At 32.0% G+C, this 23,003-nt stretch overlaps 2 protein-coding genes and 1 long non-coding RNA gene across 5 annotated transcripts in view; 2 read left to right on the top strand and 1 right to left on the bottom strand.

Moving 5' to 3' along the window:
* The window catches only part of LOC135838936 (uncharacterized), a 282,350-nt gene that overhangs the window by 170,109 nt on the left and 89,238 nt on the right, over window positions 1–23,003 (top strand). The gene's annotated exons all lie outside the window — the stretch shown is intronic.
* LOC135838917 (protein scarlet-like) lies at window positions 797–7,711 on the top strand. The gene is made up of 14 exons (XM_065354739.1): window positions 797–1,201; window positions 2,216–2,369; window positions 3,544–3,592; window positions 3,862–3,911; window positions 4,234–4,373; window positions 4,466–4,597; window positions 4,983–5,076; window positions 5,174–5,369; window positions 5,519–5,699; window positions 5,806–5,834; window positions 6,391–6,496; window positions 6,612–6,839; window positions 6,957–7,092; window positions 7,197–7,711. The coding sequence occupies exons 1-14, from the start codon at window positions 1,127–1,129 to the stop codon at window positions 7,583–7,585; spliced, it is 1,959 nt and encodes a 652-aa protein (XP_065210811.1). The 5' UTR covers window positions 797–1,126; the 3' UTR covers window positions 7,586–7,711.
* Window positions 6,859–21,393, bottom strand: LOC135838918 (probable peptidoglycan muropeptide transporter SLC46). Its single transcript, XM_065354740.1, has 6 exons — window positions 19,718–21,393; window positions 19,526–19,627; window positions 10,164–10,301; window positions 9,973–10,056; window positions 9,730–9,883; window positions 6,859–8,029 (listed from the first exon to the last, which is right to left on the bottom strand). The coding sequence occupies exons 1-6, from the start codon at window positions 20,535–20,537 to the stop codon at window positions 7,966–7,968; spliced, it is 1,362 nt and encodes a 453-aa protein (XP_065210812.1). The 5' UTR covers window positions 20,538–21,393; the 3' UTR covers window positions 6,859–7,965.

The raw sequence follows: 23,003 nt of genomic DNA on the forward strand, positions 1-23,003 counted from the left end.
AAGTAGACGTCCCTCGATCTCGATCATACCTAAAAACTGTTTTTATATGCATGCAGTTGCCCAGTCGGGTTGAAAAACCAGTTTAGGGGTTCCCCAAATGGAAACGATTTACGACCAGATTTACACCGAAATTGATAATGTTAAGATTTCTCTGACTGCATCTTTCGTCTCGTTGTTATTCACCTGAACCTACTCGTTTTAAAATTGAATTCCACGTGCTCTGTAATAGGAAGTTCTTAATTCTTCAATTTTCACTATCTACGAAACTTCCTCGTTCGAAAAAATTGAGTAGAAAAATTCTACCATCTGTTGAAAATATTTATATATCGTTTCTTTGGAAATTCAGCATTTCTTCAATTTCCATCTGCGCTCTTTCTTGATGAAAAATATCGAAATCTGATATACAGGTAATCAATCCCTACCTAGGCCAACGTAGTCTAAAATATTTAAATCGTGGGCTATACGTAGTTGTTAGTTTGTAGTCAAAATCGATGATTCACTTAATTGTAGGCATATTTAAAGACACTTAATCGTGATAATCGTGAGGTAGGCAGTTTTAACAACTTTTACGTACCATAAAATGTCGAAAATTTCGTTTCATTCACTCAACACAGTAGAACTACCTATTAGATAACCTGAACTACACGAATGTTTAATTAAGCTACGAATAAATTAAACCAGTAAAGTGTGTAGTGTGTAAAAATACATCATCGAACAGCATTCCAATACACGCACATGTTTATCTCCCTGCCTCTTCTTAACACTGCCCGACGACGACGATGAGAATCAGATAGGTAGGTATAGGTACATGAAATGTAAAAACTCGTCTTTCAAATAAGTATACTAAACGGTCGAATATCTGTAATTCTGAAAACGATGAAGTTCCGATGTATGTTTCAACCACGTTCAATGTCATTTTCAATGTTTTTTTCATCGCAAGTTCGATTAATAAATATCAAGTGTGTGTTTCATGAAGTGACGTGATTCTTCGCCAAATTTTCTAACGTTAGGAAAAAAATTTTAACTAAGATTTCCGGTATGTTTGCGTAGACCTATACCGAGGTTTTGATTTTCGGTTGCAAATTATAAATTCACGATTTGATGTTAAATTACTCGTTCAATTTTAATGACTGTGGTTAAAAATGTGGCAATGAACGAGAAATCTTCGCTAAATATTCCATCGTCAGATATGCATCTCGATGTAAGTACAGTCACAAGTTGATACTTTCTAAACTAAATTCACCCTACTCAAGTTATGCAATTTTATGAAATAGATATAAATGTAAATGTAGGTATCATGTGCATGTGTACTTGTATTTATTGGCATAGATACAGTGCTGCCAATAAATACACATAAATCTTCATAAATTGGAAAACAATTTTATTTCGCAACTTTTTGCAAGATTTTATAGGTATAGCAAGTTTTCTCAAACATGTTGAGATTTTTTTCACCAGTCAAACATATGGTTTTGAATAATATTAAAATGTATTCTGCAATAATTAGGTACAGTGCTTTGCTTATATTTCTTACTTCTGTTTAAGTGATTTAGTTCCTCCGAATGTGTCTCACAAAATGATGGAATCTTCGGGGGGGGGGGAGGGGCATAATGCTAGGAAACCCTCCTTGCAAGCACCTATTTTTTTCTCCGGTAAAACGTGAAAATTAAAATCAAATCCACCTAAAATAAAAATAAATAGTTTTTTTTCAATTTTTCTATCGAGTGGTTCCTTATAAAAAGTACGAAAACTCATTTTCCTTATTGTAATGGTTAGTTGGCAACACTGTCAGAACGTGTGGGTACTTGCTTGGTTACATACACGTGCTTCATCCTCTACGAACAGAGTAGGAGATCATGATAACACGAAATCCCATTTTCCTCTTGGAAATACTCTTCAAAAATTTTACTGTTTTTTTTTTTTTTTTTTTTTTAATTCAAAATTTGAAAATTGAAAAAATAAATGTTAGCTGATATTTTGTTAAAATGCAATAAATTTAGTCATTTTTTTCAAATTAACGACATTTTGAAAACTTGAAAAAAAGCTACAAAACGTAGAGATCTGAAACCTGTGAAAATAATGTTGCCTATTTTCCTAACACTTGGTTGGAATGTAACCTTACAATAAAATAATTAACGCATTTTTTCAAATGGTTAATAAATTAAATATTACGTATCTACCTAGTGATACTAATCATGAATATTTTTGATTTTATCAGAAGAATGGTGTGGAATTCAAGGAAGATCAAGTAAAATCGATGGAAAACAAAGGTGTCTCAGTAATATGGAAAAACCTAAGAGTTACTGCCGATATCAAGACTCAACACGTGTTTGGAAACACTACTCACACGTTCAAGGAAATAATTCATGATGGTAAGAACTTTGCAGTAGAGTTTAAATTTTGTCAGAAATGTTTATACAGGGTGTCCGGTTGTGTGGATGGCAATATTGGCAGTACTTCAGAGTTGCATATATTTGTAATTGGGTATCACTGACAAGGAAACCAGTCGATATTTCTGTGTTTGATTCATCATAACCAAAATTTCAGCTGCCCAAATTGTTTTTTTTTCGATTTTTGACGAACTTTTTAAAATTCAAAACTGATTATTTTCAGTGACTCGTACTTTTTTCTTTTTTAAAATGTGAATATTTTTTTAGCAGAAGTGATAAAAATTAGTCCTAAAACTAATACGAGTATCAACTTCCACAAAGCGAATTTCACCATTTTCAGTCACTCCAAAGACTCTTTAGAGTGTTACAATGTTTCCAGAATCCCCTATTAAAATTTTACGCAGCTTCCAAAATGAATTTTCATGCCTTCTAGAAAATTTGAAAATTATTCTGGAGGCTCCAGAAATTCCAGAAGGGTTAAAGTAGGTAAGATTCAATTGGGGGGGGGGAGTTCGTATTAATTTCAGTTCCTAATGATTTTCATTATTTTGTACCAACTAAATTAGAACAAGTACCTAATGGTAGAAACAATCTTTGAAAGAAAACGAGTCGCCGAAACAGTTGATTTTAAATTCTCAAAAAATAACCAAAAAACGAAAAATCATTGAAAAAATTAATTTTTGACCATAGAAAGTAGACAGTTCATAAAAAATGAGCAAAATTTTCCAACGCATTTTAGTCCAATAAGAAAATTGAAGGGGGCAAGCAACGAACACATTTGGAAAAAAATACATCAGAATTTTCAAAAAAATGATCAAAGAATTGGGTAGCACGACGTCAAAAAGTGAACAATTTTTCATCATGATAACTTTTTGCTTAGCTCAGCATGAAATTCAAAAAGATGAAGTACTGCAATCTACTTTATTGAACACCCTTTTATTTCCTCTACGAAAAATTACCCAAGTTGGTATTTGTAGATATAGGAATAATTTAATGGAAAAATACTATAACGTGATTTTTCACGCTTCATTTTTTGAAAAGTTGGATAATAATTGCCTTTTTTTTGACAATTTTTAGAGATTAAAAATAATTCATCATTATTAAGTACCTATTTACTTACCTTGATAAAAATTCAAAAATATATTTTTTTTTACAGTGAGCGGATTTGTCGAACCCTGCAGTTTGGTTGCTATTTTAGGAGCAAGGTAGTATAAATAAGTACAGACAGACTATTTTAGACTTTGCTTAGTGTTTGATTTAATTAATTTATACTGATAAAGGTATCGAAACGAATTAATTAACGATGAGATAACTATACATCGTTAGGTACACTTTTGCAAACTATATAATGCATGTAATTTCATTGTTATCTTATTTCACGCCCAGTATTACTTTGATTAATTTTCTCAACATCAATAAGTGCATTATTTTTAATGAACTGAAACGATAAAATATTTCTTTAATTTGTTTTTAGTGGATCGGGCAAAAGTACTTTGATGTCAGTGTTAGCGAACAGACAGCCAGGTATGGGTGTATGATATTTACTGATAGCATTAAATCGTAGGTATACCTTACCCACCTCGTATTTAAAATATACTTAGGTAATTTGGAAGTTGTTCAATGGATCCAAAAAATGATTAAAATCAGTAACCAAGTGACCAAGATGAAAAATCTTTATCCTAAATTAATTATTACTCTTCATTTTGAAAAATAAATTGTGAACAGGGAAATACTTCGGTTCGAGGCCTCCATTACCCACATTATTTTAAAATCTACAATACAATTTTAATGAAATATGTTAATTTCAAATTGATATTTAACTTACCTATATATTTGATTCACGCAGGAGATTTAAAAGTCGAAGGAGACGTCCGAATAAATGGAGATAAAATACCTCTAAAATTAATGAGATCGATTTCCGGATTTGTTTATCAAGACGATGTATTTATTCCTACATTGACTATTTTAGAACACTTGCATTTTGCTGTAAGTATGTACCTAATTTCATTTTCAAAAAATTGTTTATTCATAAAATATATCTTTACCTATAATGCATACCTATTCACGTGTTTATTTAGGCGAAATTGAAACTAGATAAACGAATTACCACCGAGTGTCGTAAAAAATTGGTGGACGATTTATTGAAGGATGTTGGTTTGACAAAATGTGCCAATCGTTTGATCGGTACTTCGAACTATGGAGAAGCAAAGGTAAAGCTAACTATACCTTATAAATATAATTTTCAATAATATAATGAAGCTATAAGTAAAGATCGAGAGGGGCAAAATGTACACAAAATATCAAGTGGGTGGTTAAACCCTAATTCTCTTAGTGAAAAATTTAATTTCTCACATTTTTTCTACTCGTAGGTACTCGTTTAATTCTTTTTTCAATTGTTTTCCTAAAAGAAGTGACATATTTTTGAAATTCTTCAATTTGATCAGAATTTTTCAAATGGGTCGAGGATTAATTTTTTCAACTTCGAAGACGTGAATTCTGACCCACTATTTTTCACTCGTTCTAACCCTTGATCAATGTTCAATTCATCTGTTATTATTATTATTTTTTTAAAATAATGTCTTTGTGAAATTTTAGATGAACTTATCAGGAGGTGAATTAAAACGATTATCTGTTGCTACCGAATTGTTAACCAATCCACCTTTGCTGTTTTGCGATGAGCCAACCACCGGTAGGTACCTTCTTCTAATTAATCTTTGTGGAAATTTTCACATTCAACCGAATCATTCTCTCAATATACCTACCATTTTTAAAATTTTTTTCTTCAGGGTTAGATTCCTTTACTGCCTTAAAATTAATCATGATTATGAAAAATATGACTAGTCAACGAGGTAAAACAATCATTTGCTCGATTCACCAGCCCAACGAGAAGATATTTGACCTATTTCAACAAATAATTTTGCTGCATAATGGGAAAATAGCGTTTAGTGGAACGTCCAAAGATGCTGTGATATTTTTTCAAAGGTACATAATTTTGCAACCTTCTAACTCAATATTTACTCATCATACCGTAAATTTGTGACATTTAAAGTTTAAATTTTCTCGAAAATAATTTTTCAATCATCATTACTCATCTAAAGTAAAATTATAATTCTTGAATATTATTGTTTCAGTATCGGTTACCCTTACAAAGAAGAACAAAATCCAGCTGAGTATTTAGTCAAAAGTTTAGCAATAGTTCCTGGACAAGAGCTGAAAACTTCTGATAAAGCATCAAATATTTGCGAAAAATTTGAAAAAAGCCAGTACCCTAGAAATATAGACGCTCAAATTGAACGAGAAAGATATGAAAAGGTTCGTTTTGTTTCTACATAAGAAATCCTACACCTTGATATGTTACTTAATTGTACCTATCTTATTATAGATTGAAAATGCTTATACTCGATAATTTAATTTACAGGTCGAAAGTTTCAATGTATGTGAGAAAATGTAAATGTCTATTTTTATTGGCCGTTTAAGTATTTGCAAAAAATTATTTTAATTATGTAAATTGATACTTTTATTCATCAAATCAGTGTTATAAATGAGCCAAAATCTCATTAAATTTGAAAATCGCCCATACAATGGAGAAAGACGCTGATTTGCTTGCGCACGTGTTTCAGTTCCATTTCCTAGCCTTTCATCTCAAGTTACCTTATTCGAACCGAATAAATGAACCAAAATGCGTTAGGTATACCTATAAAGTTGTTTAAAACCAAGCATAAAACATTATAGTTGAGTAACTTGAAACTCCAATTATTATTGACACGTTTAATTGAATAAATACATAGATATCTTTGTTCCTTAAAATTTCACGTTTAGTCAATTTTAGTGACGTCAAAGCGAACAGAGTAGATAGATGAAGTATAGAAACTGTGGCATCGTAACTGAAACGCGTGGGCGATTTTTACATTTTTTTTATTTTTTTTTTTTTATTAAATAATTTCTCAAGTTACAAAAAAATACATACCTTTTGGTAAATCTTTTTTTTTTCTTCAAATTATAGCGAACGTATTTCCTGGATTTATATGCTTTACTTGATGACGTATCGTAATCTATTAGGTGCCATTAGAGATCCATCCGTACAAAATATAAGAATAATTAATAAAGTGGTGAGTTGATAAATAAATAATAAGGAATGAACGCTGATATTTTATCATCAATTCGGTATCTTTAGCTACCTACCTAATACTACCAAATGTAAAATTTTACACAATCTTTTCGCAGGCACTGGCCTCAATTTTGGGCTTTTTTATGATGGGAAGCATCACAATGACTCAAGAAGGCCTCATGCCATTGAAAGGAATGATATTCACGATGGTTACCGAGAATTCCTTCCCTCCTATGGATAATATCATCGATCATTTCCCTAACAGAATGTTCGTGTTTATTAGAGAATATTCGAATGATATGAGCACACCCTCGATCTTCTATTTATCAAACATAATTTCACTGGTAAAAACAAAACTCTCAATAACTTTTTTAATGAATTTTTATTTAATGTCATTTAGCACGAATAGGAACTTGTGTGAAAAAGTCAAATCTAATTAGAAAAAAAAAAATGTTTTACAGATGCCTGGATTTTTGTTCGATTCGATGTTATACACAACATTGATGTACATATTTTTGGGACTAAAGAGAAGCTGGTATGCTTTTCTAGGAACCATTGTTGTCAATATTTTAGTAATTAATACAGCAGCTTCGTTCGGTAAGCATAAGCACTATGATTTAAGATACATTAAGTATAGTGAGCATTAACATGTAAGTAGTTATTCTAATCCTCATTTTTTTTTTTTTTTTTTTTTTATTCAGGAACCCTCGTATCATTACTAACGGATAGTGTATTTACTTCTCAATCAATCACACTATCTGTTGGAATCGTTTATATGTCATTTTCTGGCATATTCATGAACGTAAGATCAATTGCTTGGATATTATCTTGGATAAGGTACGTTTCGTGGATGACGTACGCGGTAGAATCTTTGCTCATATTACAGCTCGACGGTGTAGATCAGATTCAATGCTCTAAAGCTACAGATGTGCCATGTTTGAGAAACGGTGAAGAAGTATTACAGTCGTTAGGGTTCAATAGTAACAATTTGCATGGGGATGTAATTATGATATTTTGTATTTTTGTCATTTTACAAGCGCTTAGTTTTTCAGCGCTGAAAATCAGATTGTATTTCAAAACGAATCGTTAATTTACCTATTATAATTGTATCTACATGCTAAGGTTACCTAAGTATATGGTTCCTAAAATGAATATTTTTTGTTACTTTCTAATGAATTATATGCCTAAGTATTACATTCAACGTTCTCGATGGTTATTTATTTTCTATCTTCTTACTTGAAAATTTATAAATTATAAATTATAAAAGTTTCTCAGTTATTGAAATGAATTCTATTTACTGATACAAAATACGAGTAAGTACATTATTCGTACACATGACCAACTTCTATAATGTTTGAAACAAATCTTCAAACTTTGCCTTCAAAGTATGAAGAACGCAATTTCACTTGCTTGTGAAGTTTTAGATTTTTTTTAGCTATCCAAGTACGAAATCAATCCACATTTCTAAATTCATTTTAAAGCAGGAACTTCACTCGTGGGTTTATCAGTTTTTTTACTCATCACGTATGTTGCTCTGTAAAAAAATTTAGTTTCGAAGCATTAATTAATGTTCAAATAAAGATTAGGTATACGATGCATTGTATTTGGATACGTGTGCATCAGCCCAGTTGACCAAATGCTAGCAAATTTTACGCTAGCACGAATGGTGCCGGAATTTGAGACACTTTTTTTAAAAATGCTAGCAAATCAGTAGTGATTAGGTCGCATTAGCGTAGCAGAATTGAGCACAAACAGCTAGGGTATAGCTAGCATAAAGCTAGCGAAAAGCTAGCATTTTGTTAGCACTTTGCTTGCAATTCTACTACGTAAATGCGACTAAATCGCGACTGATTTGCTAGCATTTTTAAAAAAAGTGTCTCAAATTCCGGCACCATTCGTGCTAGCGTAAAATTTGCTAGCATGAGGCTAGCATTTTCTAGCGCAGGAAAAGTTTGATTATCAGGAAAATTATTTTTACTAATCAACTTTTAAAAATACTAGGAGGTGTTTTCAATCAGGTCAAGGTAGTTCTCCAATATCCAAAAATAGGCAACTGACCTCCTACGCTAGCTCACCGCTAGCATAGCGCTAGTGAGGTGTGCCAGAGTAAGTAGAGTGGCAGCACTCTTCTTACTATCATACAAAATACTACCTTGAGCTTATATTCAGATTGACTACATACTTTATCTAAGAGTAGCAAAGTATACCATGAGAGAGAACAATGCTAGCAATTTGCTAGCATTAAGCTAGCGCTTGGGTTAGAAGTCTCTTTATTGAAAAATAAAGTTTTTTTTTTTAAATTAAAAAATTGCCAAAATTTAAAATTTAAAAATGAAATATCAAACAAACTAAAAATAAGAAATTTCAAAAACATTTGAACAACATTTTTAATGAACAAATTATACTCGTACATTATAAAAAATGAAATAATTACAAGAATGATTTTTCAATAATGGAATATTCTTCAAAATTATTGTTCAAAGTTGAAAAGTAGCCAAAATGGAAAGGAAAAATACCTACCTGTTAAAATGAAAAGCATTAACAAATTTGAAATTTTTTTAAAAATGAAAATAAAAAAATCATTGAGAAACGAAAAATTACGTATTTAGGTATCTGTTAGAAATATTTAAAAATTCCATTTAAAAATGAAGATATGGAAGTATTTTTCTGAAAAATGGGTGAAAGAGATTCACTGAAGTTTTTCTGTACTTGCATGAGTAGGCTATGAAGGAAATGCCAGTGAAAAACATGCTAGAAAAAAAATGCCACATACTTGCTCGCATTTTGCTAGAATCTAATTCCATACAGAAAGCTAGCTGAAAAGTGAGGGCAATCAGCTAGCGTTTTTCTATTGCTAGATTGCAAAGTAAAAGCTAGACGAGAGAGATTAGAGAACTGCTCGCATTTTGCTAGCATTAGATTGCTAGATAAATGTAAGCAGATAAATGCAAGCGTATTGCTAGTGTAGAAAAGCAAGCAATTATCCGTTAGTAAAACGCTAGCATTAAGCAAGCACAATTAGTGTGATACAAATGCTAGCTGAAAAAAGCGAGAGTATTGCTAAAGAATTGCTAGAACATAATTTGCCAGAAAAAAAGTGCTAGCAAATTGCTAGCTTTTTGCGAAAGATTTAATGCTAGCTACAAAAAGCTAGAAAAATGCTAGCACTTTCCCAAAACGTGAGTAAAATGCTAGCAATCCGCTAGCACTTGGTCAACTGGGAGATCAACTTACCCATACAAAAATACAACCACCACATTCAATGCTATGCTGACAAGAAAAAATGCCGATGGAAAGAAGTCAATAGTTTTTTGAAAAACTGTATTGTAAATAGGATGACACGCTGGAGCTGGTAAAGCGAATACATGCATGACAGCGTTCAATCTACCTGTTTAGGGAACCAAAAATTGGCAAATTACTTAGGTACATGATACAAATTAAAGTAAGGTACATTAATGGAATTCTCGAGAAACTCACCAATTTCATGACTTTCGTAGAATTTACTGTAATACGACATACACACAAATGAGGCTGATCCATGGAACATATCAAATATAGGAACTGCAATATTTTTTAAAAAAAACACACAAAGAATGCATTTTTAGCTCAGCTATTAGTACCTCTACCTACCTACCAAGGTGTTCAGTGTATATTTAGTAGGTATTTACCGGCATAGATATGCCAATTTTCACTCGCAAATAAGTATCCCAATGCAGCAATGGTGTCCCAAAATGAAGCAAAGGCTCCGATTAATCCATCGTGCACTTTGAAATATTTGCTCAGCACAACTGAACAAAATATTGTACCTGGACAAATAAATATAGAATATTGTAAGTAGGTCCGCAAAATAATGTGAATTTTTTAGTAAAATATGATCCATTACCCGATTAGCGCTCGGTGGCAGTAAAATTGCCAACTGCCAATTGTGAACTTTTGGCAAAAATTCGGGTAAAAGTTGGCAAAATCTCCACCAATGAAAACGCTTTATTTAATAGCCAACTTGACAATTTGTTGGCAAAATTTTTGCCAACTAATTGTCAACAGAGGCATATTTTTGTCAATTACATATACATTTCGTTTTGCCAACCAATTACCAAAAAGGCAATATTTTTGTCAACTACTCACATTTTCAAAATAACGGATACATTTTTGAATTTTAAATTTCAAAAATCAAAAATGAGGGGAAGGGTTGCATATTTTAGCTTTTTGACTTCAGAAATGGTATTTTTCCATCGTGTTGCATTTTTCCTACCTATAATATATCACTAAAATTTCCTGACCTAAGGGGGGTTCGAACCTGTGTTCTCCTGCACCTAAAACCCTACACCTAACCCTACAGCTACCAGTGCTACAAGAAGAATTGGACATAAAATGAATTCTTATCATTTGCTTGCAGGCTCCTGTTGCTAATTGCTTTGATTTAGTCCATGTCAAAAAAATTTACGAATATTTTTGGCGGTAAAAATTCCTTAAAGTAGTACCTAGATTTTTTTAAATTTTAGTGACACCAAAAATTTTAAAGCTAAATTCAGAAATTTTTTAAATTCTACTTCAGAAATAAAATAAAAATAAGAAAATCAATTTTAAAAATTGATATCAATTGAACTGCAATTATTTTTTTTAATTTGTTGAATTTTGTGAATTGATTTTTTTATTTTCATTGATTTGGAAAAAATTATTTTGTAAAATGGAATTAAAAAAATATCTGAATTTGGCTTTACAATTTTTAGTTTTACTGGAATTTTTTTCGATCCAATATACCCATTCGGAATTTTTTTAGTAGATTTCAAGCAATTTTAAATCAATTATCTTTTTAAACAAAAATTATTTATTACGTTGGAATAAAAAAAATTGAAAAGAAACAAAAAGACGTTTTCCTATACGGTTACTCAAGTTCCTACTTTGTTTAATTTCTAAAATGAAATTTTAAAATATTTTCAGTCATACTTAAGTATGTACCTAGATAGTACCTACATATCAATTTTTATTATAATTTTTTTACGTTTCTGTCAAAAACAAAAAAAGGTTATAGCCTATTCTCAAAAAATGCTTAATTAAAATTAAGTACCAGGTATTGAAATTATAATTTGGGGGGGGGGTTCAAAATTTAAGTGGCTGCTTGCAGTAGTTTTTTCAAAAACTGTGTACATATGTTTGGATTTAGCTTCAAAATTTTTGTTCTTAAATTATTCTGCTCAGATTTTTCTGATGATTTGGTTCAAAATATTATTTTACATTAAATTGTTTCCTTTTTGAAATTGGCGATGGCTCTGTGGAGAATTTTTTTCTGAAAGTTTGAAAAACCCCACATTGGGGGGGGGGCTTTTTTGGTTAAAAATATTTGAAATCGTTCATAAGCCTTTCTTTTTCGTTTTTTTTCTAATTTGAGTGATTGCTGTGAATTTAGAAATGTTTTAAAATAGGTACCTACCTCGTAAATTATTTCGCATTTGTTTTTTTTTGTTTTTCCTTTTTTTTTTTTTCAAAATTTGACTGAGTGTAGGGATTTTTTTTTTGAAATTTGAAAATACGAAAGAGGTACCAACTTTGAAAGAAAAACTATAGTAAAAACCAAAAAAATAATTTAAAAATGTTAAAAATTTCTCATTTGTAATTGAATTTAAAAATCCAAACTAGTACTTAAGATTTTAGTTTAATTTCAAACTTTAAAACCACCAAAATATACTAATTATTTCAATGAAACCCAAAAAATTTTTAGCACTGAAACATACTTGAATTTTGTAGCGCTTCAACTGAATTGTAAAAAAATTTAGTATCTGTAATGTCTTGCCGCGCAAGCGCATGGTGCTGATGTTGGCAAAAAATTGTCAAAATGTTGGCAATATTCTTCTAAGGAAATTATTGCCAACTTTTTTACAATTTATTGCCAACCACAGCAAGATGCGCATGGGCAAATAAAATACGTGGCAACGTTTTGACATTTAGGTGGCAATTTTCTCTTACCATCATTTTCTATTTCATAGGTGCCAATTTTATACTCGAAAATGCCAACGTGGCAGTAAAAATGACAAAAATAATTGCCACTGCGCTAATCGGGTATCTATAATATGTACCAGTACTATTATTAATTTTAAAATAGCACTTGTTTTTTTTTTATTTTTGAGAAAAATTTTGCATGTTTATATCCCCTAAAGTGCTGATCTTTCGTATGAGAAAGAATAATGTCAAACGAGCTCATCAATAAGATACTAAAATAGGGTTAAACATGATTTTTTAAATAAAAATTTCCCAATATTCCAAATTTTTCGCTGTTTTATTAGCATTTTTACTTATACGAATGAAAAGCAAGAGTGTCAGGTAGGTACCTAATTAGTAAATTGAGGTGAAAAAACTAGAAAAAAAATGGAAATTTTTAGCTTTTTGTGTAGGTATTTACTAAAAGTATTTTGTAAAAACAAAAATTTTTAACTTTCTTTGAAAAAAATGTATCTGCCAGATGATTTGAGTTTAATTTTTTTTCTCAAGAGTTATATAACTTCAGTCTTCATGATACCTATGATCAAACCTAAACGAAGGATAGGTAGTTGAGTAGGTATAAGCCATTGGAGGCCGACAGAAATTCGACACCTAAGTGATTTTTTATTGGCAGAAATCGCACAGAAAATTATTTTTTCGACTCCATTTTTACTTTTTGAAGACTTCAGTGATTTTAAAGCTTTTCCTTTTTTTGTGAGTTTCAAATTTTTCCAGTAAATTGAGAAAAAATGATTCAAAAAAATAATTTTAATCGCAAAATTTGTAATAATGCTTTAGGAAGTTTTCAAGATACCTATAGGAATTTTTAATGAGAGAAATTAAACGACGAAATTTGATTTTTATATTTGATTTTTCTTTAAAAAATTGAAAATTTTTCTAAGCGACGGAGGAAAAACAACGCCAAAAAAAGGATTTTGATAATTCAATTTGTTATAAGTAATGCTCTAAAAAATTCTTAAAACAGAGGCTTTCTTAAATAAAAAAATTATGCAATAAAATTCAATTTACTACCTATTCAGTAGAAATATTTATAGCATTGTTGTAGGTATTTAGGAACTTGATTGTAAATAATTTTTGAATCTTTTAAGCCAGTCAAAAAACAAAAAACAAAGAAAAAACAAAAGAAAAATCAAATCAAATTACCTACTTTTGGACTATTAAATCAGAACAAAATTTTAAAATTTTCTACAAACATGAAATTTGTAAAAAAAAAAAAAAAAAAAAAAAAAATTGCTGGAAAATTTCAATCTTTTCTCACCCCCCCCCCGAATTTTTTTTTTTTTTTTAAATAGTCTGGTATGAATTTTCTCATTCAATGGAATATAAATGGTGTTTATAGCCACTCTGGTGAACTCAAGACTCTCATAAGCAAATTTAACCCTGAAATTATTGCCTTACAAGAGACACATCTCTGCAATCATCACTCTTTTAACCTCCGAAATTACAGCTCTTATCGTTTCAACTTTCAAGGAGGAAATAAAGCTTGTGGAGGCACAGCAATTTTTGTAAAAAAAACTACCTCATCATCTACCTTAAATATTTCTATAGGCAATATCCAAGCAAATGCAATAACTATTGAGGCTCCAAATTTCTATAAGTCAAAAATATCTGTCTGTAATGTTTACATCCCCCCTCACCAGGTCATAACAGAATATGAATTAGATCAACTTTTTGCCCAAATACCAAAACCTTATATTGTTGTAGGGGATTTTAATGCCCACTCCAAAACTTGGGGATCAAGTATCACAAATAATAGAGGTAATGTAATTGACAAATTTCTCCTGAAAAATGATACTTTCCTTCTAAATGAGTCAAAACACACTCACTTTAACATTTCTAATGGTACCTATTCAAACATTGATTTAGCTTTTTGTTCCCCAAACATTTCCCATCTTTTGAACTGGAACCCCCATGATGACCTTTATTATAGTGACCACTTTCCAATTAGCATCAACATCCCTCTTCAAACTCAGAAACCCACACATGAAAAATGTCCCAAGTGGATTCTAAACAAGGTAAACTGGTCACATTTCAACAAAAAAGTTCTCCCAATTGACTTTACACCAGATGATCTGGACACTATAGTTTCATATTTCACAACTTCTATTATCCAAGCAGCTGAAGAAACCATTCCAAAAACTTCTACCAAAGTTCCCAAAAAATCTGTCCCATGGTGGTGTCATGAACTAAAAACTGCAATCCAAGATAGAAAAAGATCATTAAAAAAGTACCAAAAAAATCGCACTCTTGACAACCTCATTGATTTCAAGAAAAAAAGAGCTATTGCTCGCCAAATCAACTTATCTAAACAAAGAGAAAGTTGGAATAATTTCATGTTGAGCATCACCCAAAGCACATCTACAAAAGAAATGTGGAAAAAAGTTCAAATCCTTAAAGGAAGTTATATACCTACTGAAATACCCTACTTAGTAGATGACAACACTGAAATAAACTCAATAGATGACATTGCAAACACCTTAGCTAGATCCTTTGCAAAAGCTTCTGCAACTACCTCTTATAACTCTGCTTTCCAAACACTAAAAACACAAATAGAATCCACCCCCTTAGACTTTTCATCTCAAAATCTAGAACCATACAACTCTCTTTTCTCTCTTGAAGAGCTAAATCATTGTCTAAACTACAACATTAAAGATTCATCCCCTGGACCTGATGAAATACACCCTCACATGTTAAAGTACCTTTCAGACACTGGAAAAGAAGATTTACTTCAGTTATATAACAAAATTTGGACTTCGGATTCCTTCCCAAAATTATGGAAAACTGCAACAATCATTCCAATATTAAAACCAGATAAAAGCCCAAATCTGGCATCTAGTTATCGCCCCATCTCCTTAACTTCAGTTCCTTGCAAAGTACTTGAAAAAATGGTTATTAAACGTCTTAATTGGTATATTAATTCCTCAAACTCTCTTAGCATTTATCAAAGTGGTTTCAGAAAGAAAAGATCTACCCTAGACCACCTCTTCAGTCTCCAAAAAGAAATTAGTTCGGCCTTCCAGAATAAAGAAAGTGTTCTTTCAGTCTTTTTTGATCTTGAAAAGGCATTTGATAAAGCCTGGCGTTATAAAATTCTCCAAAAATTACATTCCATTGGAATTAGAGGACATTTGGCTTACTTTATTCAGAATTTCTTAACAAACCGTACTTTTAGAGTGAGAGTTGACAATACATACTCGGAGTTTTTTGAAATTGAAAATGGAGTCCCCCAAGGTTCAGTTCTTAGCACAGTCTTATTTATACTTTTGATTGATGACATTTCCAATGTTGTTTCTAGACCCATTTCTCTGAGAATCTTTGCTGATGATATAAACATTTCCTTTCATTCAAATAATATTCAACTAGCTCTTCAAGTAATCCAAGAAACCCTTGGAAAAATTGAATCATGGGCAGATTCAAATGGTCTAACCTTCTCTGAGTCAAAAACCCACTGTATACTTTTCACCAAAAAAAATAAGATTCCTCCAGATCTCATCCTCAACTTCAAAGGACACTCTTTAGAATTCAAAACCACAACTAAATTTCTTGGCTTAACTTTTGATAGAAAACTAAATTGGACTCCTCATTTTCTAAAAGTAAAATCAGATATCATGAAACGCCTAAATCTGTTGAAAATAATCAAAAACACCAAGTATAAACCATCTCGCAAACTCCTACTTCACTTGTATAAATCTCTAATTCGCAGTAAAATTGAGTATGGAAGCCCATGTTTTGCAAATATCTCAAATAAAACTTCAAATATCCTAAAAACAATTCAAAATTCAGCCCTAAGGATCTGTTTAGGAGCCCTCTATTCCTCTCCAATAGATAGCCTATATTGTGAAGCAGCAGAATTACCCCCAGATTTCAGAAGAACTCTTATAACAAACAAATTCATCTCAAATGCATCCACCAACCCTTTCCATCCACTCCAAAACTCAATTAACCCACCCAACCCCCAACATTTTGATCATATAGAAGGACCCATTTCTAATTTCATCACAATGTTGAATGATCTTCAAATCAATCCCAAAACTCTCATCCAAAAACCAATATTATACCCCCCTTGGCTTCTAAAACCTCCTGAAGTCAACCTACAGCTTATTAACTACCCAAAAAATAGCCACTCTCCATTAGTAATAAAACAGAACTATCTTGAACTTTTATCAGAATACAAAAAATTCAATCTTTGCTTTACAGATGGATCAAAAATACCAACACTTCACACAGGATATGCATACTCTATAAATGATAGAATTTCAAATTTTAAAATCCATAACTGTTCTTCAATCTACACTGCCGAACTCACAGCTATTTTCCACTGTCTCTGTGACATACTCACTTATGAATCAGAAAATAAGTCCTTCTTAATTCAAAGTGATTCCCTCAGCTCACTAACTGCTATCCAAAATCTTTTTTCCGATCACCTTCTAATTCAAAATATTCATAAAACTCTATTTGACTTACAAAATTCAAACTTCTTAATACAGTTTATGTATGTACCCAGCCACGTTGGAATCTTGGGAAATGAAATTGTAGACATTAATGCAAAATCTGCCACCATCCTTTCTCCCCTTATATTTATCACAGCTGACGACCTCAAATCTATCTTCACCCAAAGCACACTTAAGAAATGGCAAAACTTTTGGTCCCTCCAAACCACAAACAAGCTCTTTCAACATAAAAAATTAGTCCATCCTTGGAAAAACCTCTCCCACTTAAACAGACTTGAAGAAATCATTATAACCAGACTGAGAATTGGCCACACAAAAATCACACATAATCACCTCTATGAAAAGGCCCCAAAACCCACATGTCAATTCTGCCTCTCAGAACTTATATCTGTCCAACACTTACTATTTCAATGTCCCTCCTTACATCAGCACAGACTATCCCTACAAATAGATGAAAGATCCCTATTCATACCAGACGACCCTTCCGAAATTAAAAAATTCTTAGACCTAATTAAAAAACTTGACCTTACCAACTCGATTTAAATCTTATACGACGGGTGTAATAATCAAGTAATTACAAACACCCAAAAAAAAAAAAAAAAAAAAAAAAAAAATTTTTGATAAAATTTTGTTCGTACATTTTAATGAGTTTTGACGTTTATACTTTTTCGATTCTACATAATATTTTTTAAATTTTAAAATTTTTCTAGACTGTGAGTAAAAAATGTCCAAAAAATGATTTTAATCACAAAACTTGCTAATCTCATCTAAGAAGTTCAGGAAATGCAGATTTTCATTGAGAAAAATACCATGTAACAAAATTCTATCTTCGAAGCTGATTTTTTTTTGATGTTTTTTACGAATACTTATGGTTTATTATTTACCTACTTTTATTTTAAAAAATGAGAAATTTTTTGAAGGTTTTTTTGGGGGAAAATACTATAAAATGATTTTAATTACAAAATTTGGGATGCTAGAAATTTTAGAATTTCTTAAAATAGTATTTTTAGATTCCAGTTATTAATTATGCAACATGAATACTCAAATAGCTGAATTGGGCAGCCAAACTGTTAAAAAAAAAGCTTAGGTGAAGTAATTTTCACGATTATCCTGAGGAGGGGAGGGGAGATTTATCAGATCTTATTAAATCTGATCAGATCCCAATAGATCAAATCGGACTTCTTTAGTTTGGATTGATTAGATCTGACCAAACATGTTTAGACTTATTTTATCAGATCAGATCCGGACAATTTTTTGATCTGCTTTGATTTAGCCAGACCTGGCACTTGATCAAATCAAATCATTCTCTCCTCAGAGGGGAAACGGATTGATAGGTACTAGGTACATGATCAGATCATGAAATTGACAGCGTGTGAGGATATCAAGATTAGATATGAATGATCAAACGTGCGCTAATCTGAATACCTATGTAGATAAAATCATTTCTTTCCAGTGGAAGTGGTCAGACCTGATCTGATCAGATTAAATCACATCAAACCAGTTTAAATCTATTTGATTAGTGATTACGTCCAATCATTTTACCTCATGGGGGAAAAGATTGGATCTTACCAAATTACCAAATTGGCCATATCTGATGAGAATTAATCAGAATTTTGCTCATTTTTTAAATTATGAAATTATACTTGTGTACTTATACGTCCAAGGAAAACAGAGATCAAATCTGACAATAACCTGACGAAATGTAATCAGACTTGTAGATGTTTGAAATTTGAAATTGATCAGGTCTGACCAGAACTTATCCGATAAAAACTCTGAAGTGATCATCTAATCAGATCTAATTGGATCAGAATATGACCGGGTCTGATCAATCAACTGATCAGATTTATCCACACATCTTGTCAGATCCAATCAGGACTTCCTTATTGGATCTGATCAAGTCTGAACAGATCTAATCCGATCAAAACTCTGATCTCAGTCAGATCTGGTGAGATCTGGTCAGTTAAAATTGGATCCATCTCCCTGAGATTTTAATTTTCCTAAAGATTTGAGTTCTTTATTTGAACTTTTTGTCATTTTTTTTTTGAAATTTTTAAAATGAAAATGGAAGTAATTTTGAAAAGTAAAAAAACAATTTGCAAAACTTCGGCCTTCTAATTTTTGAATTTTAAAATATTTTTTCACAAAGCTGGAGAAAAATTAAATTTTCATTTTACGATTGAACAACTAAAATTATCACTGAGGATAGCCCAAAAGGTCTCCGGATTTGAGAAAAATATCTCAAATTTAAATTGTGATCTCAAGTTTGCAAGTTGCTATCATGAAGTATCATGCAGGGTCGTAGTCGAGACCCATTCACCACCCTTTTCATACTTAATTCACTTCAATTTTTCTATTTTCTGGGAAATCAGCTATATTATACATTATATTTAATTTTGAAATTTCCCAATTAGGTACATCAAAACCCATCTTTTCAATGTGAAGGGGAATTGTGAAAACGAGTGATTTGTAAATCAAAGCGCATCAATTGAATTGCAACGTTGCCAAGTTTTTAAACTTAAGAAGCAAATTTCATTAAAGCTTACTCACTAGGTTATATTTAGTCTATTGACTATTTTGCTCACCAAAAATAATTATGACACCCCTGTAAAGCACATAAACGCTGAAATCTTCTTCATTCCAGTGAAATTTATACCTCAGGAACAAATAAAACACCGTTTTCTCACCTGAAAACATTTTCCACGTGAAAAAAATCACGCTTCACAACAACCTTAATGTATCTTAAATCGTAAACTTTCCGATCACATCATTCTTACCATAAGTCAAGAAACACATAGCGATGTAGATGATGAGCAAAAGCAAAACTATCACCCTCTTTCTACCGAGACTTTTCTTAAACACGACTCGAAAACTATCCGTAACTTGAGTCAAATTGAAGTACTTCAAACATGGCTTCTTATTCTGAACCGGTACCGAAATATCCTTAATGAAGATCAGTCCAAATACAAACGAAAGAGTAGCCAACACAGCGCAAATCAAATACGTGTAGAAAAATCCCAAACGTCTGAGAATAAACCCAGTTCCTCCATCGGCGATTAGATGACTGGCCATTTTCACAGCTAACAGAATCCCCATCCTCATCGTCCTGCTTTCTGTGCTAAATACGTCGCAAATATACATATGAGAAATAGTTATCACCATTACAACACCTCCGCTCATTATTTCGAAAACCATATCGCACAAAACGGCTGAAATGGGAGCCCAGTGCCAGAAATACGAATGTAGGCAACCTGATAAACCTTGGAAAATCATCGCAATAGCTGGAAATAGGATCAGGGGTCTTCTTCGTAGTCCAGCTTCATCGCTCCAGCAAGTTGCCCAAATTGCGTAAATGATGGAGACGAATATGACGACGAATCGAAATACAGCGTTTGTTTCGGATGCGTAAATTATTCCTTTTTTTTCATCGTCGCACGCAGTGGTCAAATCGGGTTCGGAAGTGGCGTTGAATCGGCATGATTTTTGCAGCAGTAAATTCATATTTACTACCTCGACCATAATGTAGCTGATTAGGTAAAAGAATAATGTCGGTTCGACGGTGACATTTTTCAGCAAACGAGTCAAGTTTAGTAACATTTTGGAAATTAATTAACGTACGCTCGAGTGCGAAAAACGAGAAACGTGACCGAGTCAGAATTAAAGTAAAATAGGATGTGGTTTTACAGAAATATGAAACTGCACTACAGTAATAATAATTAGCTATGGTTTAAGGTACTACATGAGAACAATGAAAAACTCTAAATAATCTACTCTTACCTACCTATTCAGATAGATTATTATTTAGGTTAGAAATAAAAAGTACCTACCTAACGTAGATAACCCGGATTATAGGTTTTATTTTACACAAAAAAGTTAGAACTTATCGCGCAAATGTCAAAATTATTAAATTTCATTAAGTAAACAGATAGTTACATTAATTAAAATATGCATCTCGTTATAATAAAAAAATTACCACACTGTTAACTTATCATCTTACCGAGATTTTCGGCTTAATCCTCGGTTTTACTTTGTCTAGGTATATAGTACCTAACCATAAATAATAGTTTCACATTTCAATTATTTATCTATGCATTTCATTTTGCACTGAATTAAAAATACCACATCATTTCAATGGAGTACCTGGTTAGCTAAGGTAGAATCCACATCAAATATGAACTGATAAAGTTTAGAATACCACGAGGACTCCAATTCGAATCAAAATCCTTCTTCAGGTGAGCATTACAATGCATCGAAGTGATCCATTCCTCGTCCCAATGAATTGATGTAGGATTTCCGAAGAACAAACGTCGAAAAAAATGACTTAGGTCTATATCAAAGTACTTACGCGAAAAAAATGGAAAAATTTTAACACACAATCTACCATAGGATATGACCACTTTACACATGTCGCATGCAGATTATCACGGTTGTAGGCAAACTAATTGTTACTGTTAAAGAAGTAGGTACGAAACATCTTTGTACTGGTGACCTTGTGTACTGATTGCTAGAGTAAGTCTGTTGTTTTTTTTTCTCTTCAAATTAGCATTGTCGTATTTTATTGTCATTAATTTTTATTTCGTGATGCATTTATTTCGAAAATTTTGAATTGGGTCATTATTCTGGTTCTCGGATATTCGTTTTTGATTCATTTTCAGCTTCTACTACAGAAAATTCACTCGCAATGAACTTTTGTTCCACAAATTGAAATTACATTACTAATTTTGACACATCGTATTGATATACCTACTGAGTTTCAAAATGTTGATTTACTTCATGTGGTATAACTACTTGAGGTCGAGTGTAGGTATATTCAAACTTCACTCGGTGTCTTGGAAACAATTCAAAAATTTGTTAAATTATACGTCCACCATGAGAATACACGAGATACTGAAAAAACCAAACAATTCAACTGAAGAATACCTACTAATAATATGTGGAAGTTATTAAAACAATTATTTTTAATTTTAAAGTCAAGGGTCTACAATTTAAGGTAACTAGCTACCTACCTTGAAAAATCGTCGAATTGAATAAAAATCGTTCACACAATATTCTCTTCATAGTCCGGCATATGACAATAGGAGTAATTGCACCCCCTCTCCACCGACCCTCCGGGACAACTTTTTTCTTAAAGGAGAAGTCCTAAGGAACATTTCTAGCCCTTGTAATCAAAAAAAAAACTTGGCCCTACTTACAAAATGGTGGCCATTTTGATTGACAGGTGAGCCGAAATCGCAGATTTTGCGTTTCAACATAGGACTTGCACGAAATTTTTCAAACTTTACAGAGGTAGATAGAAAGATGATGCAAAAATTTATCACCTGTCAAAATTTCAAGTGCTAAAGTGCGTTTTTCGATTTTTGGTGAATTTTTGAAAATCGAATTGAGGCCAAAAATGAGGGGAAAAATCAAAATTTTACCAAATTGACCATGAAAGCTGAAATTTGGGATGTACCCTATTCTCGACATGCCAAATCGATTGGAAACGGTTTCAACCCGTTTTGAGCAGTTCTGGAGCCTCCAGCAGATTTTTGGAACTCGAAATGTCTACAAAATTCCATCAAATTGGAGTTGTAAAGCTGAAATTTATTCTAAAAACTAATTTCAATACGCTACGAAGTACTGCAGGTGAATTTAAAAGTCGTTTTGGAGCCTCCAGCGACTTTTTGAAAATTCCTGAAGCCTCCAGCAGATTTTTGAAACTTTAAATTTTCACAAAATTTCATCAAATGGAGATGGAAAGCTGAAATTTACTGTACACTCCAATTTTAACACCCTCTGAAGACGACTTCAGGTGAGTTCAAGTCATTTTGGAGCCTCCAGCCACTTTTTTGAAACTTACTGGAGCCTCCAGTAGACTTTTGAAACTTGAAATTTCCCCAAAATTTCATCAAACTGAGATGGAGAGTCGAAATTCATTCCGCAAACTAATTTCAATACGCTACGAAGTTGACTGCTGGTGGATTTCAAGTCGTTTTGGAGCCTCCAGCGACTTTTCGAAAGGTTGTATGGCGTTTTTTTGGAAAATTGAAATTTCTGGAAGTAGCTGGAAGCTTCAAAACCATC

The sequence above is a fragment of the Planococcus citri genome, chromosome 3 (assembly GCF_950023065.1).
Source record: "Planococcus citri chromosome 3, ihPlaCitr1.1, whole genome shotgun sequence".
NCBI lineage: Eukaryota > Metazoa > Arthropoda > Insecta > Hemiptera > Pseudococcidae > Planococcus > Planococcus citri.

Bases quoted from the DNA above. Each gene is read 5' to 3' on its own strand.
- LOC135838917 (XM_065354739.1), top strand. From the start codon at position 1,127: ATGACTGTGGTTAAAAATGTGGCAATGAACGAGAAATCTTCGCTAAAT. The intron at 2,370-3,543 runs GTAAGAACTTTG...TTTTTTTTACAG, and splicing joins CAAGGAAATAATTCATGATG to TGAGCGGATTTGTCGAACCC. The intron at 3,912-4,233 runs GTATGGGTGTAT...TGATTCACGCAG, and splicing joins GTTAGCGAACAGACAGCCAG to GAGATTTAAAAGTCGAAGGA.
- LOC135838918 (XM_065354740.1), bottom strand. From the start codon at position 20,537: ATGTTACTAAACTTGACTCGTTTGCTGAAAAATGTCACCGTCGAACCG. The intron at 19,628-19,717 runs GTAAGAATGATG...AAATGTTTTCAG, and splicing joins TATGTGTTTCTTGACTTATG to GTGAGAAAACGGTGTTTTAT. The intron at 10,302-19,525 runs GTGAGCAAAATA...TTATTTGTCCAG, and splicing joins GGGTGTCATAATTATTTTTG to GTACAATATTTTGTTCAGTT.